The sequence below is a fragment of the Anastrepha ludens genome, chromosome 2 (genome assembly GCF_028408465.1).
Source record: "Anastrepha ludens isolate Willacy chromosome 2, idAnaLude1.1, whole genome shotgun sequence".
NCBI lineage: Eukaryota > Metazoa > Arthropoda > Insecta > Diptera > Tephritidae > Anastrepha > Anastrepha ludens.
The window spans coordinates 148,188,368-148,202,091 of NC_071498.1; the positions used below are offsets into that span (position 1 = coordinate 148,188,368).

Below are 13,724 nucleotides of genomic sequence, written 5' to 3' on the forward strand. Positions count from 1 at the left end.
TTTAAATATGTAGAGCATTGAAAAGCATTAATAAATATATGAATTTACATTTTTCTGTATGTAATTTATTTTCAATTCCATGAAAAGTATACAAAACTATCGAAATATAGTTATTTATTTAATTATAGAAGCACTAGCTGTCGAGGCCTTATGCTCCAAGGAAATTTAAACAAATCGGTTTTCGTCAGAAAGTGTAAAAGAAAATGAATTTGATTGCAAAAATAATTATTCTACGATACTGTATAATTAAGTAAACTACAAAAAATTTAATTTTTCTTATAGTTAATCTTTTTTTTTGCACTTAACTATGAATAATAAGGTCACTTTCATTATAAAATATGTATGAATTGTGTGATTGTATACTTTTATTACAATACGAGTTGGTAGAGATTCAGTTATTTACTAAATATATGTACTTAGAAAAGTGAGATAGAGCTTGATTTATACGCGCACATATGTGCGTATGTATGTAAAAAGACGGAATCGTTGCGTTGTAAAATAATAACAGTTGTACAATATTCTTAAAAACTAAATGCATTCGTTCTGTGTCACATAATTACTTCATGGAATGCTTTTTCGCTTTTCTTAAAAAAAAATCTAAATACATTTCTGGACATACTCTCCCACATTAATCGTCGAGTACAAAATGGACGGAATTTAATTCGAATGTTTTAAAAATTATACGCATTTGTGGCGCTACTCAGTTATTGTTTAGGTACTTTGATATGAGGTACAATAAACTAACGACTAATACCGTATTAAGGCCACTGCGGTAGTGACGGTTTCCATGATTGCGCGTCGTTTTACCTAATAGAAAACGAAGAGTTAAGTGTATTAATACTTTTTAAGCTTAATAGTCAATTTTACCCATTTGGAAGCGCAATGTAGGACTGGACATACGGCCATCGCCACCATTACTGAATGCCAGTACACGCATATTATAGGTTTTGCCCGGTGTAAGATTCGTAATGTATGCCTCTAACTTTTCGCCTACCGGGATTACCGTGTTGTTGGCTGTTATCATATTTTGATCACTTTCCCAAACGCGCACCTGCAGTAACGAAACAAATTTAGTAGTACACTCAATTATAGGACAATTTTTACCTTATAGCCTTCGATTGGCTCTTCATCTTGTGCTGGTGATACATATCGCCATACAACACGCACTGTAGAAGGATTAATGCCATACACATGCACTGATGATGGCGGCTTTTGAGGCGCCTTTCGATACGTGCGTTCTATAAATTATTGTGTTCAAAAAAAAAAAAAAAAAAAAATATATATATATATATTTAAGAGAGTTTTGCTAATATATTCATTAAAAGTCGTTCTTATACCTTCGAAACGTTCACTTTCTGGCCCCTCGCCAGCCGCATTGTAAGCCATCACTTTCACAAAGTAATATGTGTCCGGCTGCAAGCCAACAATCAGCGCCCAATTCCTTGTAGTGCGGGACAAATAATATACAGAATCCTCTTCATTATGTGTCGTTTTCCAATATTTCAACTAAATATAAATGGAATATTTTTTTGTAAAAAACTGAAAAAAAGAGACATTACATCGCCTAAACTCACCCTGTGCCCAATCAATTTGCCGCGTATATTTTCGCGTGTCATTTCGATTGGCTGCCAAGTTACATTGAAAGCTGTGGAATTGTATGGAATAGCAAATGGTTTTTGGGGCGCCACCTGCGGCATATCTTCTGCCGAATATATAACTACCGGTTCACTCTCTGGACCCTTCCCAATATTGTTAATGGCTTGCACCTTTACCTCGTATTCGGTGTAATAGTTGTTGAGCGGTATATTAACGACCGCCACACCATCGTTATGCAGCATTTTTAGCTCCTCTGACGCCCACTCGAGTGTGCCTTTCAATTTCCAGAACACTTTGTAGTGTATACCATGACTATGCTGTTCTTGTGGCAATAATGGATCCCATGTAATCGTCAAATCACCAATTTTCCCACCGCCACCACCGACGTTACGCGGCGCAATATACGGCTTGTCTTCGTACGTACTGTAGATCGGCGATGGAGTGGATGGTATGCCAATGCCCAAGTCATTAACCGCAGCTACGCTAAATTCGTATGAGCACCAGGGTATAAGATTCGAGACTTCCGCCTGCTGTCGACTTGTATACCGATCTACCTCACGGCCACGAACATGTGTGGACACATTCACCCAGGTGCGATTCCAGTTGGTGCGGCCAAGTATGTTATAGTAACGTATGGGTCGTCCATTGTTAGCGCCGTCTACCCATTCAATAATCGCTTTTGTTTTGCCAATTTCAACCACTTGCACACCACCAGGTGCGCCCGGTGCGCCTTCAATGACCACAGCAGTTTTGGAAGAGATCTCATTAACAGACGATTTCACTACACACTCATAGTCTCCACCATCCAGCAGTGTTACATTATGCACAGTGAGGCGATTCCGATCTATTATCTTAGAATTGAAGAATAATTATAATTAGAGCGCAGTTTTTAGATTTATGTGTGTGCGCATTTTTTAGTAAGACTTACAATACGTTCGGTACCGTCGTGATTGTTGCGCAATATCTCGCCGTTATGTTTCCAAACGAATGCAATGTCGAGTAACTCATCATAGGTGGCATCACACTGCAGGAATATTAGATCGTGCTCTTGTGTGGTAATGCGTAAAGGTGGTGTCTGTATAAAACGCATCTCCTCTTTAAATAAATAAAAATTGCATTTTTTTAAATATATTTTTAAATTGAAAAATTTCAATTTACTCACGCAAAACGATGACGCGCGCACGCGATTCGTCCGTGCCTGCTTTGTTTGTGGCCACGCATGTGTATAGGCCTTCGTCGTCACGTGATGTCGGTGCTATTATCAACGTCCCACTGGGTAATATGCGTCTATGCCCGCCAGCACCAATAAGCTGGCCATCTTTTTTCCATTGGAATTTAGGTCGTGGCGACGCTTCAGGATCACAAACGATGGTAGTGTTGCCATTTTGCACAGCATAAATCTCCGATTCGAGTGGTCTTTTCTTGAATGACGGCTTCATGGAGAGAACGCGTAATTGTGCGGATGAGAAAGCAGTCTTCAATTGGTTTGTAGCACCACACTGATACATGGCATTATCCTTGTCTGGGTCTAAATACTTTATAGTGAGCACATTATCCTGTATTATATAACGATCTTTATCTATGCGCTCAGGATCGAAGCGCTCCGCATTTTTATACCAAGTGTAATTAACATCTGGTATGGCAAATGCTTCACAAATAAACGTCACATCGCCATTGTAGTCCTTGATTTTGTCCTTTAACGGAATTACGAATTGTGGCTTCATTTGAATATTGATGTGAATCGATTTGTGTATAGTTTTACGTGGGTTGGAGATGGTGCAAATGTATTCGCCATTGTCATTGATAGTTGCATTCTCAATGATTAGGACACGATTGTTGCTTGTTGCGAATGCGTTTCGTTGTAAGGGTTGGCCGCGTCTAGTCCAATTATACAAAGGTATTGGATAACCGAAACCGACACATTCGAGACGGATTTCATCGCCAGCGATGGGCGCTTCGGGGAAAACCTACAAATATTAATTGAATACAATTTAATAAGATTTCATAAAAACTATTGCTATAAGCTGACCTTTGGGAAAGCATTTGCGAATATCAGCGATTGATAGTTGCTGTTCGGCACAACTCGTAGTGGGAAAAACGGGCCATTGCGCCCCGTATCGGAAACCGAAGTTTGCACACTGCACGAATAATTGGCGCGATCAACAATTTCGATGGAAGAAAAATATAGTGCACCATCATTCGAAACAAAAACACGTTGATCTTCCTGCACGAAATTTGGAAAGTAATCGCGCGCCCAATAGTACTTAACCTCTGGATAATGTTGTGGCGGATCACAAAATATCGATTTTCCCCAATTCATATCAGCAGTTTCAGCTGAACGTTTAAGATTAAATTCCATAATAAAACCGAAATTCAAATGCGCACTCTCGGAACGTATGCGTCCGAATTTGTTCTCAGCCACGCAATGGTAGGCGCCCTGGTCTAAGGCCTGTTTTGGATCATATATTATAAGGTTGCCACCAGAAATTGTGTAACGGTCGTTCGTTAGCGGATCGATGGTTATATACTCGAGTGTATCGTTGACATAGACTTCACGGTACCAGCGGTAAGTGGGCGTGGGATACCCACCAGCCAAACAACTCAGTGTAACATCATTTATCAAACGATTTTTACTAGTGTCGAATGTTGTATCGTTGGGTTGTTTTACAAAATAAGGACCACGTGGAATTTTCTCAAAATCGCGTATATCTAATCCATAGTGAAAGGGGCGTTTGTCATCTAATTTCAGATTTACATTTTCAGGATTGTAGAGTACTTTCGATTCACAAATGAACAAGTTCAATTCGATGTCATAGGCAGGCATGAACATCCAACGATCACGTTTTTTTGAAAAGCCATAAACAACACGATCTCTGGTAAAGGGATTATCACCATATTGATTCGGGCCTGTAAAGTTAGAAGTGATGATTAATGAAAATATGAAAAGAAGTTTTACACAGTCAATACACAAAATCTATATAACCACTTACCGATAAAACCACGCAAATTGTTTTGATTTCGATTATTTATTGAACCGGGTATGGTATTGTAGAACTGATTCGGATTATTGCGATTATATTCTGTCTGGTACATATTCTGTACCAGGAAGCGGTTGTCATGTAAATTTTCGTATTCAAGGGCTTGATTTTCGTCGAGTGCAAAAGAGTCTTCCAACACAAGGAATGGTGAATTATCATCATTTGCCCAGCTATTGGGTCCAGTTTGACGCGCAGATATCCAAAAGCGATTTTGCCGCTGATTCTGTATTATCAATTGTTTAAGTATGAACGAATGTTTTTCAATACTATCCACATTTAAGAGTTCAGCATTGTAAGCTTTACAGATTTTCTTTGCCTCTAGCCAGTTACGTTTTGGCGAACGAATAAATCTATAGCAAGTTTGTCGAAAAGGTATCCAATACTCTGGGCAGAAGTTCTGTTCATCACTGTAGTTATCGCCATACTCAAAACCTATGGACGAGGTGCCACGATTGAAGGGATCATAATTACTTATACTACCACCGCCACCGCCGCCGCCACCATAAATACCACCGCTCAAAGTGTTTGATGACTGATCATAGAAGTTGTTTTGGTTCGGCGAACCAACCAGTAGACCCCCTCCTCCTTGTTGTGGGTTTTGTAGGTCTTGCTGTGATTGAATTAATGGGTTTTCATATTGGGAAGTGGGTGGCACTTGTTGATTATTCGTATAGAGAGGATTGTAGCGCGGTTGATACTCTTTGTTGTACGTCGGCTGATATGTTTGTGGATCATTCGGCGCTTGGGCTCCAGCAAGTGCCTCAGCTTTGCTACACCCAAATAATACGAGGAAAACGGCGTAGCTAATGGCTAAATATGCCATTTTCGCTAATAAATATACTATTTAGATTAACGGTATATATTATAAATTCATAGATTCTTGTATTCTAAAGGCACATTTTTCTGCAACATTTGCGTGCTCTAAATTCCAGGCGGTTGCACAGCGTTGAACTACAACAAAATAAAAAGCAAGAAGCTTAATACAGTTTTATTTCGTTTAGCAAATGTTAATAAAGTACTTTGCTTGGCTAATTTTTAATAAGCTGTGAAATACAAAAGCCAGAAAGTAAACAACCTACCTAAGTGCACAGGGCAACACACAACTCCTTATGATAACAGTAACATGCAGAGCAAGCGCGTGAGTATTTCATGGGAAAATATTTAGTTTTATATATACATATGTATGTATATATGATATTTATGACTTATGTAGGCATGTATGCATGTTGTTAAATCAAATTTTTCTAAAATTATTGCTTTTGCTATTTATTTAAATCCGAAATGAATATCCATGTACACGCATGTGTAAGTATATGAACATACATATGCACTTACATATATATTATGCACACAAGAATGGTAGACTCACTGTTCAATTCACCTTGCTATGCACATACCAAGATGTATGTAGTCACACCCAAAACATAAACTACGATTAAGGACTAAACCACATATTTACCGTTATAAATATATTACTCCGCTTTTAAGGGTACATACATACGCACATCAATTAAAATAACTTTATTATTAAAATACTAACGTTCTTGTGTGGAGCCTTAGGTGTGGCACTCATAATTTGCTATAATCATTTATATAGTTTTTGTATTTTCAGATTATCTTTTTCGTTCATTATTAAATTTTTTCGATATTTCTTCTGCGCTTTGCGATATATACTCTTCTTCCTGTCACTTATTGCAGGATGTGCTATAATTTGTATGTTTTCTTTTTGCAGCAGTGTATCAAACGTTAGCTGCGTAGTCTGCGTTACCAGAAAATTGATAACTTGTACCTTATTACTCCCTCACACCCTTTTAAAAAAGTAAATATAAAAGTCTTTTAACTAGTTTTTTTCTTAAGATAGCTTATTAACTTTAATTATTGAGATTCCACTACTATTGCTACCAACTGAGTCACACAGTCGACTCAGCTTCATTAAAGCCCAGCTTACACATAGCCACAACCACACCTTAAAATTTTATGCTCTAAAATTCCGCACAAAACACTGAATAGAGAACTGTTTCAATAAAAAAATGAAAGTTACCTCTCGAGGATTCAATTTTCCGGTGATAATTTTAATGATAAGTATTTCTTATTAGAATTTTTAACTGAAAATTAATGGAAAACAAAAATTACGATTCCGCGAACAACGTACAAATGGGACACAACAGAACGAGTCCAAAAAGAAGAATGAGTGAAAGAAAGATAAGAAATTGAAAAATCAAATTGAGTAAAAGAAAATTAGTGCGTTATTGAATTGAGGAATCTATGCGCCAAAGAACTGGCATAAAAATGCAAAATAATGAGTTTGAGTAGTTTACGCGGTTGTTTCTTTGATTTACGTTAAACGTATTTATTTCAAATTTAAATTACTGAGATATATATAAGTAATGATGAGTTAATGTTAATATCAAAAACTGCATTTTTACTATATTTTTGTTTTAATTTTTATCAAAGGTTTCAAATAGTTCATTTGCTAAATCATGTAGGATATTTCAATTATGCCGACTAATTTAATTTGTTTTATTACAATGTGCCTGTGTACTTTTAATTCTCAAACAATTTTCCAATGATCCATTTGCTTAATCATATCATGACAAAGGCAATACTGCAACTGAATAGGGTCGAAACGCCTACTCTCCAGCGTCTTTAAGTTGTGTAGCACTTTAGGGGCGTACACACGACTTGCATCGCAAAACTCTAAATGTTGTATATTCTTGCTATCCAGCCAACCATAATACTGATTCGTATATCGTGGTACACAAAAAATGTCTCGAGCAAAATAGTTTGTAATTTTATCTAATTCATTTTCATAATGCCTGACCTCTGGTGTGTCGCAGCTTTCCAAATGTTCGTATTTCGAATAGAATTTCTCAGTCAAAGGCAGTTCTCTGTAGTTTGGTTTGAATTTATGACCACCGCCTTCATCTACAGTGCCTTGACAACGGAAATTCGGCTTACATTTAGGATTATTATGCAGCCCGACTCGCACAGTTAACTTATTTGGGGGATAATTTATAGCGAATTTGTTTATCTGAAGAACAAAAAACAAAACAAAAACATGTTAGCAGGAAAGGCTCTAAAGAATGAACTTCTTGATATTTTAATCTTTTCATCTAACCTGGTTGGTTGGTTCAGGCTCAGTGCACGAGTATAGATTGTCTTTGCTTAGGCACTTTTTTACGCCCCCTAACATACGGCAGCATACGCTCATAGGATCACAACGCTTCTTTTCGTTAAAATAGCTAGGTAGAGGACTGGAAATGCACTTAATAGCTTCTGCCAATTTCTCATCCCGCGTCATCTCCTTTTTTTTACAAAGCTGGCATGGCGTTTCTTTCCCTCCTTTCTTGTCCATTTTTACACAAATTCCACACCCCTTTGGTGTCTCATCTTTACTATCGCCATATTTGTATTGAATATTCACATTGTGGTTGCAGAATGTATCAAGAGTTAATGGTTTCCGGTTAGGCCTATCACAGGGCTGGACCGGCTGCTTGGTAGCAACGACTCTGCGACATTCTTTCGCCACCTCATTGGCAAGTAAATTAAATTGTGTATCATTGATATCTGATTCGAGACACTGCATAATTTAGATTGAAAAAATATATAGATTTTTTTATTTTTTTTTTTTAAATTACTTTTTTAAGTTATACAATTTTATTAATTTGAAAGGAAAATAAAACCTTGTCATTATTATGTTTCCAATACATTCTTAAAAGTTGCTCGGCTCTCTGCTATAATTATGAGTAATTTCGTAGTAATATTTCACCGTTCATCGAAATTAGTTTAGTTTTTTATTGAAACAGAAAATCGGTCATATAATTATAAGCATAGAAAAAAGTCACACATTTTAGGGTCAAAGTGGTCATTTTTGTTTTGGGTCAAAGTGATTATTTTTTTTTTTTGTTTTGTTAAAAATTGTATACGTCAATTTTTGATAGAAGTATTCTAATACTATTGCTATTTCTGTATGAATATCATTGTGCCCATATGTTCAAGCCCTTTATCGGTTTCTCTTTGAAACCTCGTACTAATACATCTGCTTCCCACCAAGAAGGCGACGGTTGTATTTCTTTCTCGCCCGCAAAATTACTGTTTTTTGACTGAGCATCATTTAAATTAAGGCTAATTATACCATCGAATATTTCCAACTCTTTACAACAATTTAAAGTTAGTGCACCATTAATTAATGGAAACGGTGAATGTTGCAAATGGAAATGGATATCCTTACAACTTGGCGGCAACTGCGACACATCTTTAGCCATTAACTGTGCCTTCGCATTTGTTTCCCTTAAAAGGCCTGGCTCAGACAATATTTCCAGCTCGAGATACAGATTGGTTGGATATAGATTATGTGAAAAAATGTTGTAAAGACTTTCGTTGGTGAGAAGCGAACTGTAAAAACAAAATATCAGCGTTGCTTTTTGATAATTAAGAAATATAATTTCCACTCACATTAAGGTTTGATTAAGGCGATCGTGTGGAATGCGGTGTTGGCTGTGAAAGTGAAGTCGAGATATGGAATCAATTGGTATGTGTATGGTGTAGGCTTCTTTTGCTGTAAATGTCGTAGGTCCAAAAAGAAATCTTAAACGCCGAACAATGTTTTTATCAAATAACTTTTGTATAAGCTGTTGGAATATTATCAAATAATAATTGTTTTAGTATTTTAAATTTCAAGGCTCTTACCTCACGCATTGCACTTATAGATTCTTTCGTTTGTGTAGCCTGTTTCCGTTGTTGATCCAACTGATAGGTGTGCAGAGTACTTGTACATGTTTTGTCTCTTGTAACTGCTTTCAAATTGGCACCAGTACAGCCTTCAGTTTCTTCTGTCCACAATCCCACATAGTATTTATAAGTCTTGTATACAAATGGAATTTGATTTCGTTGGAAGAGTAGGAATTCAAGAATAGCGTTCACAACATCGGCAGTGGAACCTGCTGTTAGAACATCTACTTCGATGTTGAGATCAAGTTTTTTAGTTGGCGGCATTTCTTTTGTGCCCAATCAAAATTTGTAAAAAAATACTTTTTTAAACCAGCTACAAACAAGCTGCAAAAATAAACGGCACTGCCAAGCAGAAAGGCAAAAGGGATAAAAAAAAATATTGCCAAGTTTCTTTGAAATAATATCCTGTACAGTGAATTCATAGAAGGTGCCTTCGCTAGAGCATCGTTATTCAAAACTTACATGGATTTGGTAGTGTGATTGTCAAAATTTGAATAATGTAAACAAATAAAAACGCCATTTACTGAAATTTCACAAACATGCAATTTCTGTTTGTTTTCTATTGGCAGAACTTCAGCCGTTGTTGCTATCGATCAACTTTTCATTCATGACGTCACTCTCCTTGTTCAATTGGTCATCTGACATGTTCTATTCCACTTCAGTACGAATACTCTATTGGAAGAGTTTTAGTAACAAATTAAAATAACTGAATATTAAAAAGTAAAAGCTTGTAAAAAGTTTTGTTATCAATGAAAATGTGCATATTCTATACCGTTGTCTATAAAAATTCATGTTAAATGAAATTTTAAATAGAGTGGAAAACTTTAGAGAAATTAATTATAGAAGTGGTTTCTAATAAAAGCTTCTCACACAGCTCTTGTTCATTAAAAAAATATTTATTTATCATACACACAGCTCCTTATTGGGCACACCATAATAATTAGCGCACACTTATTTTAGGGTAGTATATCCAACACCTGCCTCTTCTGCCAAGCCACAGCCAGTGTGCGTCACCTACTGGTATCCTGCCTAGAACTTGCTTCTCAAAGGTATCACCCCTTCAGCAATAGAGATCCTCTTCAACTTTAAAAGATGCCACTGAAGATAACATACAAAAATGTACAAATTTCTAAAGGGCACCGACCTACTCCGTCGTATCTGATCCAATACACATCACCAGCCAGCCGAAAGCCTCTGCTGCTAGCGCTATGTTTGCTTGAGTTTAATAATAATTTTATTATCATGTAAGCTTTTAAAAATAAAAAATAAATAAAATCAAATTTTTATCTCATGTATATTTTCCCGATGTTGTACAATACAAAACGCGGTTGATCCGATTTTACACATTCCTTGTTGATTGCCATACCATTTCTCTCACTGTTCAAAATTTTGCCGGTTAATGCTTACTTTGAAACACTTTTTCTTGACCAATCAAGGGAATAACCTTGAAAGTTCCAAGAATGATAGAATAAGATATTGCGTCTTTCGAGTTCGCCTTGTGAAAACCCCCATAATTTTACAGATGTAAGCACATTATTAAATGTAAATATATTATTATTATATTAATGGGAATACCATTTCTTTCGTCACAAAACGTATATTCTAGTTTTTGTTATTGAAAGCAAGAAAAAAATCATAAGGAATGCTATTCTTAGAGGCAGTTACTTGATATTAATCGCGAACCAAGGCGAATTTATTATAGGTGACAGCAACCACATATAAGTAAAACCCTACATGTATTTGTTGTTGCCTTTGGTACAAGCATCAAGTCAAAATACAATACAATACGCATGTAAACATACCAATACATACAAACAAATCATATCATTTTGACGTAAGCCATATCTACGGCGAAAAATTCAGCTGGGTGAATGCTGTCACCTATAATAAATCCACCTTGTCGCGAACGATTGTGATATTCTATCATTCTGAGATGATTTGGTAATTCCATAACAACCTGTCATCTGCCTTTTTTTATTAAAATCCAAATCATCTGGATGTGGCAGCTCTATTTATCACTTGTTCGCTTGTTTCGTGCTGTTGATTTCAAAACTGTTTGTCCTACGATTTGCATAATTCCACATAAACTGATCTGGTCAGCTTCGGAAATACATTATATTATTTAATTAACAATGGAAAATAAACCAACGGTGCTTGTATTAGGTGGTGAGTTATTAAAAAAGTATTGTTGTATTGTGAAATTCTGACCCGCGTTTGAGGTGTAGGTCTGATATACATTGGTCCCTATAATTGAATGAAAAGTTTTAAAATCATTACTTTTTTGTTTTGTATTTGCATCGTATTTTCTGTAATGCCATCGCCCAACTAAAAATAGGGTGTGGATTTATCGGACGTAATATAGTTGCTTATCTGGTTGAAAATGACTTGGCGGAGGAAATACGTGTGGTGGACAAGACTCCACCACAAATGGCGTGGCTAAACGAGCGCCACTCTCAGGCATTTGATAACAAGAAAGTGGAGTTTTGCAGCGCTAATCTCATCAATGCCGGTTAGTATTATACTATATATTGTATTTCCACTTCTTGCTTATTGTGAGTCATACTATGTGTGAGCAGCCCACACAATTTGTATGCACGTCGCGCAAAATTCTTTGCGTTGGCTTGTGTGTACAATTTGACTTGCAACAAACTTTTTTGTTCTTGTTTAATCTTTTAAAATTGCATATTTTCAACAAACTTGTTTCCTATTTGTAGCTTCCTGTAAAAATGCTTTCGCCCCACACCCAACCACAGGCCGAACGTGGGACTTCGTATTTAACTGCGCAGCTGAAACGCGTCCGAATCAAACTGAAGCTGTCTATAAGGAAGGGATTCTTAAATTAAGTATGAATTGCGCCAATGAAGCAGCGAACATAAAAGTGAAGAGATTTGTAGAGCTAAGTTCTGGGTGTGTCAACAGTTCGGAAAAGATTCCGCAGAGGGAAGATTGTAAGCATGAGGCGTGGACGTGTGTGGCTAAGCAAAAGTTGAAGGTCGAACGTGAACTAGAAACGCTAAGTGATGCTTTGCCGTGCACTATTGTACGCCTGCCGATCGTCTACGGTTTAGGCGATAAACGCTATTTAAGTGAGTAACACTACGAACTTGCGATAATGCGAGTGTTTTATCATTTTGTGTTGCTTTCCTTCCAGTGCCTCGCATTATCGTAGCTGCAATATATAAGTATTTAAATGAATGTATGAAGTTGCTGTGGAATGATTCCATGCGACTTAATACTGTGCATGTTGACGATGTGTGCGCAGCTTTGTGGTTTTTGGCACAAAATCCAGCTGCAATAGGTGAAGTATACAACATCGTCGATGATGCTAATTCAACACAAGGAACTATAAGTGATATTTTGTCTGACATATTCTCAATAAACGTTGACTACTTCGGCATTGTCATGTCCAACTTAACAAAGGTAATTGTAATTGGTTCCTGATTTTGACAATTTTGTATGTATTTAAATCAACGTTTTTTTCGTTACAGTTAAGCTTATCAGATACGGTTAGTGATGTAAACGATAAACATATGGCTCCCTGGGCAGAAATTTGTCAAAAGAATGAAATAAATAATACACCTCTTACGCCATACTTGGACGAAGAACAACTGTATCATAAGCATTTGTATTTGGATAATACAAAATTAAAGACTTTGGGATATGTGTTGAAAGTGCCAAAATTAATGCGTGAACATGTTATTGAAATTATCGAAGACTATGAAAAGCAAAAGTTATTTCCAAAATCTCTGATGATCTGAACTTTAGCTCCACAAACTTTGGTACTTAAGGAAGCAACATTTAAGAAAGACATGACTCAACTCAGTTAAAATACGTAAAATGTTTTCATAGCAACTAAGGTAAAAAAGATGTATTTTTTTTTTTTGAAAAACAAAAAACTATTGAAAGTGGATATTAATGTAACACAACTCAAAAAGTTGTATTTTCTAAGATAATAATGCTTATTTTTTGTGCATTATTGTACGCCGCTGATATTTTCTAAAGTGTACTTATAGTATTACTGCATAGTAAGTTAGAGAATTCGAATTTTGAAAACGAATTTTAATGTTTTTACGTATGTATTCGTATTTACACAAATAATTGGTGTCTTAAGACGATTTTTATGTAAAGGATATTCTACGAAATACAATTACATACTTTGTCATATATATGTGCCAAAATAAATATTATGGAAAAATAAGCTGATTGTTTTTCATTCGATTAAAAATATACATACATGTACGTTCGAAAAACCATTATGAGTGGAATAAGCCAATTTTACTTTCTTTACACTGCTTAGTCCTTTCGTTAGATAGGAAGATAAGAAGAATTATACAATATTTTGTTGATAAACAACAATTA

The 13,724-nt window shown here is 36.1% G+C and overlaps 3 protein-coding genes across 5 annotated transcripts; 1 reads left to right on the forward strand and 2 right to left on the reverse strand.

The window, feature by feature from the left end:
• Positions 1-35: 35 nt before the first annotated feature.
• LOC128855570 (contactin) lies at positions 36-6,827 on the reverse strand. Of its 3 annotated transcripts, none has more exons than XM_054090576.1 (10): positions 6,676-6,827; positions 4,587-5,585; positions 3,626-4,503; positions 2,759-3,563; positions 2,525-2,691; positions 1,575-2,447; positions 1,338-1,506; positions 1,105-1,238; positions 868-1,051; positions 36-807 (listed from the first exon to the last, which is right to left on the reverse strand). In XM_054090576.1, the coding sequence occupies exons 2-10, from the start codon at positions 5,455-5,457 to the stop codon at positions 701-703; spliced, it is 4,188 nt and encodes a 1,395-aa protein (XP_053946551.1). In that variant the 5' UTR covers positions 5,458-5,585; positions 6,676-6,827; the 3' UTR covers positions 36-700. The 3 variants fall into 3 exon arrangements, with proteins under 3 accessions (XP_053946551.1, XP_053946552.1, XP_053946553.1); XM_054090577.1 differs by lacking the exon at positions 6,676-6,827 and adding an exon at positions 6,175-6,536; XM_054090578.1 differs by lacking the exon at positions 36-807 and having other exon boundaries at positions 851-1,051.
• Positions 6,828-8,451: 1,624 nt separating this feature from the next.
• LOC128855575 (uncharacterized) lies at positions 8,452-9,727 on the reverse strand. Its single transcript, XM_054090585.1, has 3 exons — positions 9,324-9,727; positions 9,090-9,265; positions 8,452-9,029 (listed from the first exon to the last, which is right to left on the reverse strand). Exons 1-3 carry the CDS (start codon positions 9,627-9,629, stop codon positions 8,612-8,614), a joined length of 900 nt encoding a protein of 299 aa, XP_053946560.1. The 5' UTR covers positions 9,630-9,727; the 3' UTR covers positions 8,452-8,611.
• A 1,622-nt stretch (positions 9,728-11,349) lies between these two features.
• Positions 11,350-13,551, forward strand: LOC128855574 (uncharacterized). The gene is made up of 5 exons (XM_054090584.1): positions 11,350-11,531; positions 11,701-11,874; positions 12,080-12,451; positions 12,517-12,785; positions 12,854-13,551. The coding sequence occupies exons 1-5, from the start codon at positions 11,498-11,500 to the stop codon at positions 13,121-13,123; spliced, it is 1,119 nt and encodes a 372-aa protein (XP_053946559.1). The 5' UTR covers positions 11,350-11,497; the 3' UTR covers positions 13,124-13,551.
• Positions 13,552-13,724: the final 173 nt, after the last annotated feature.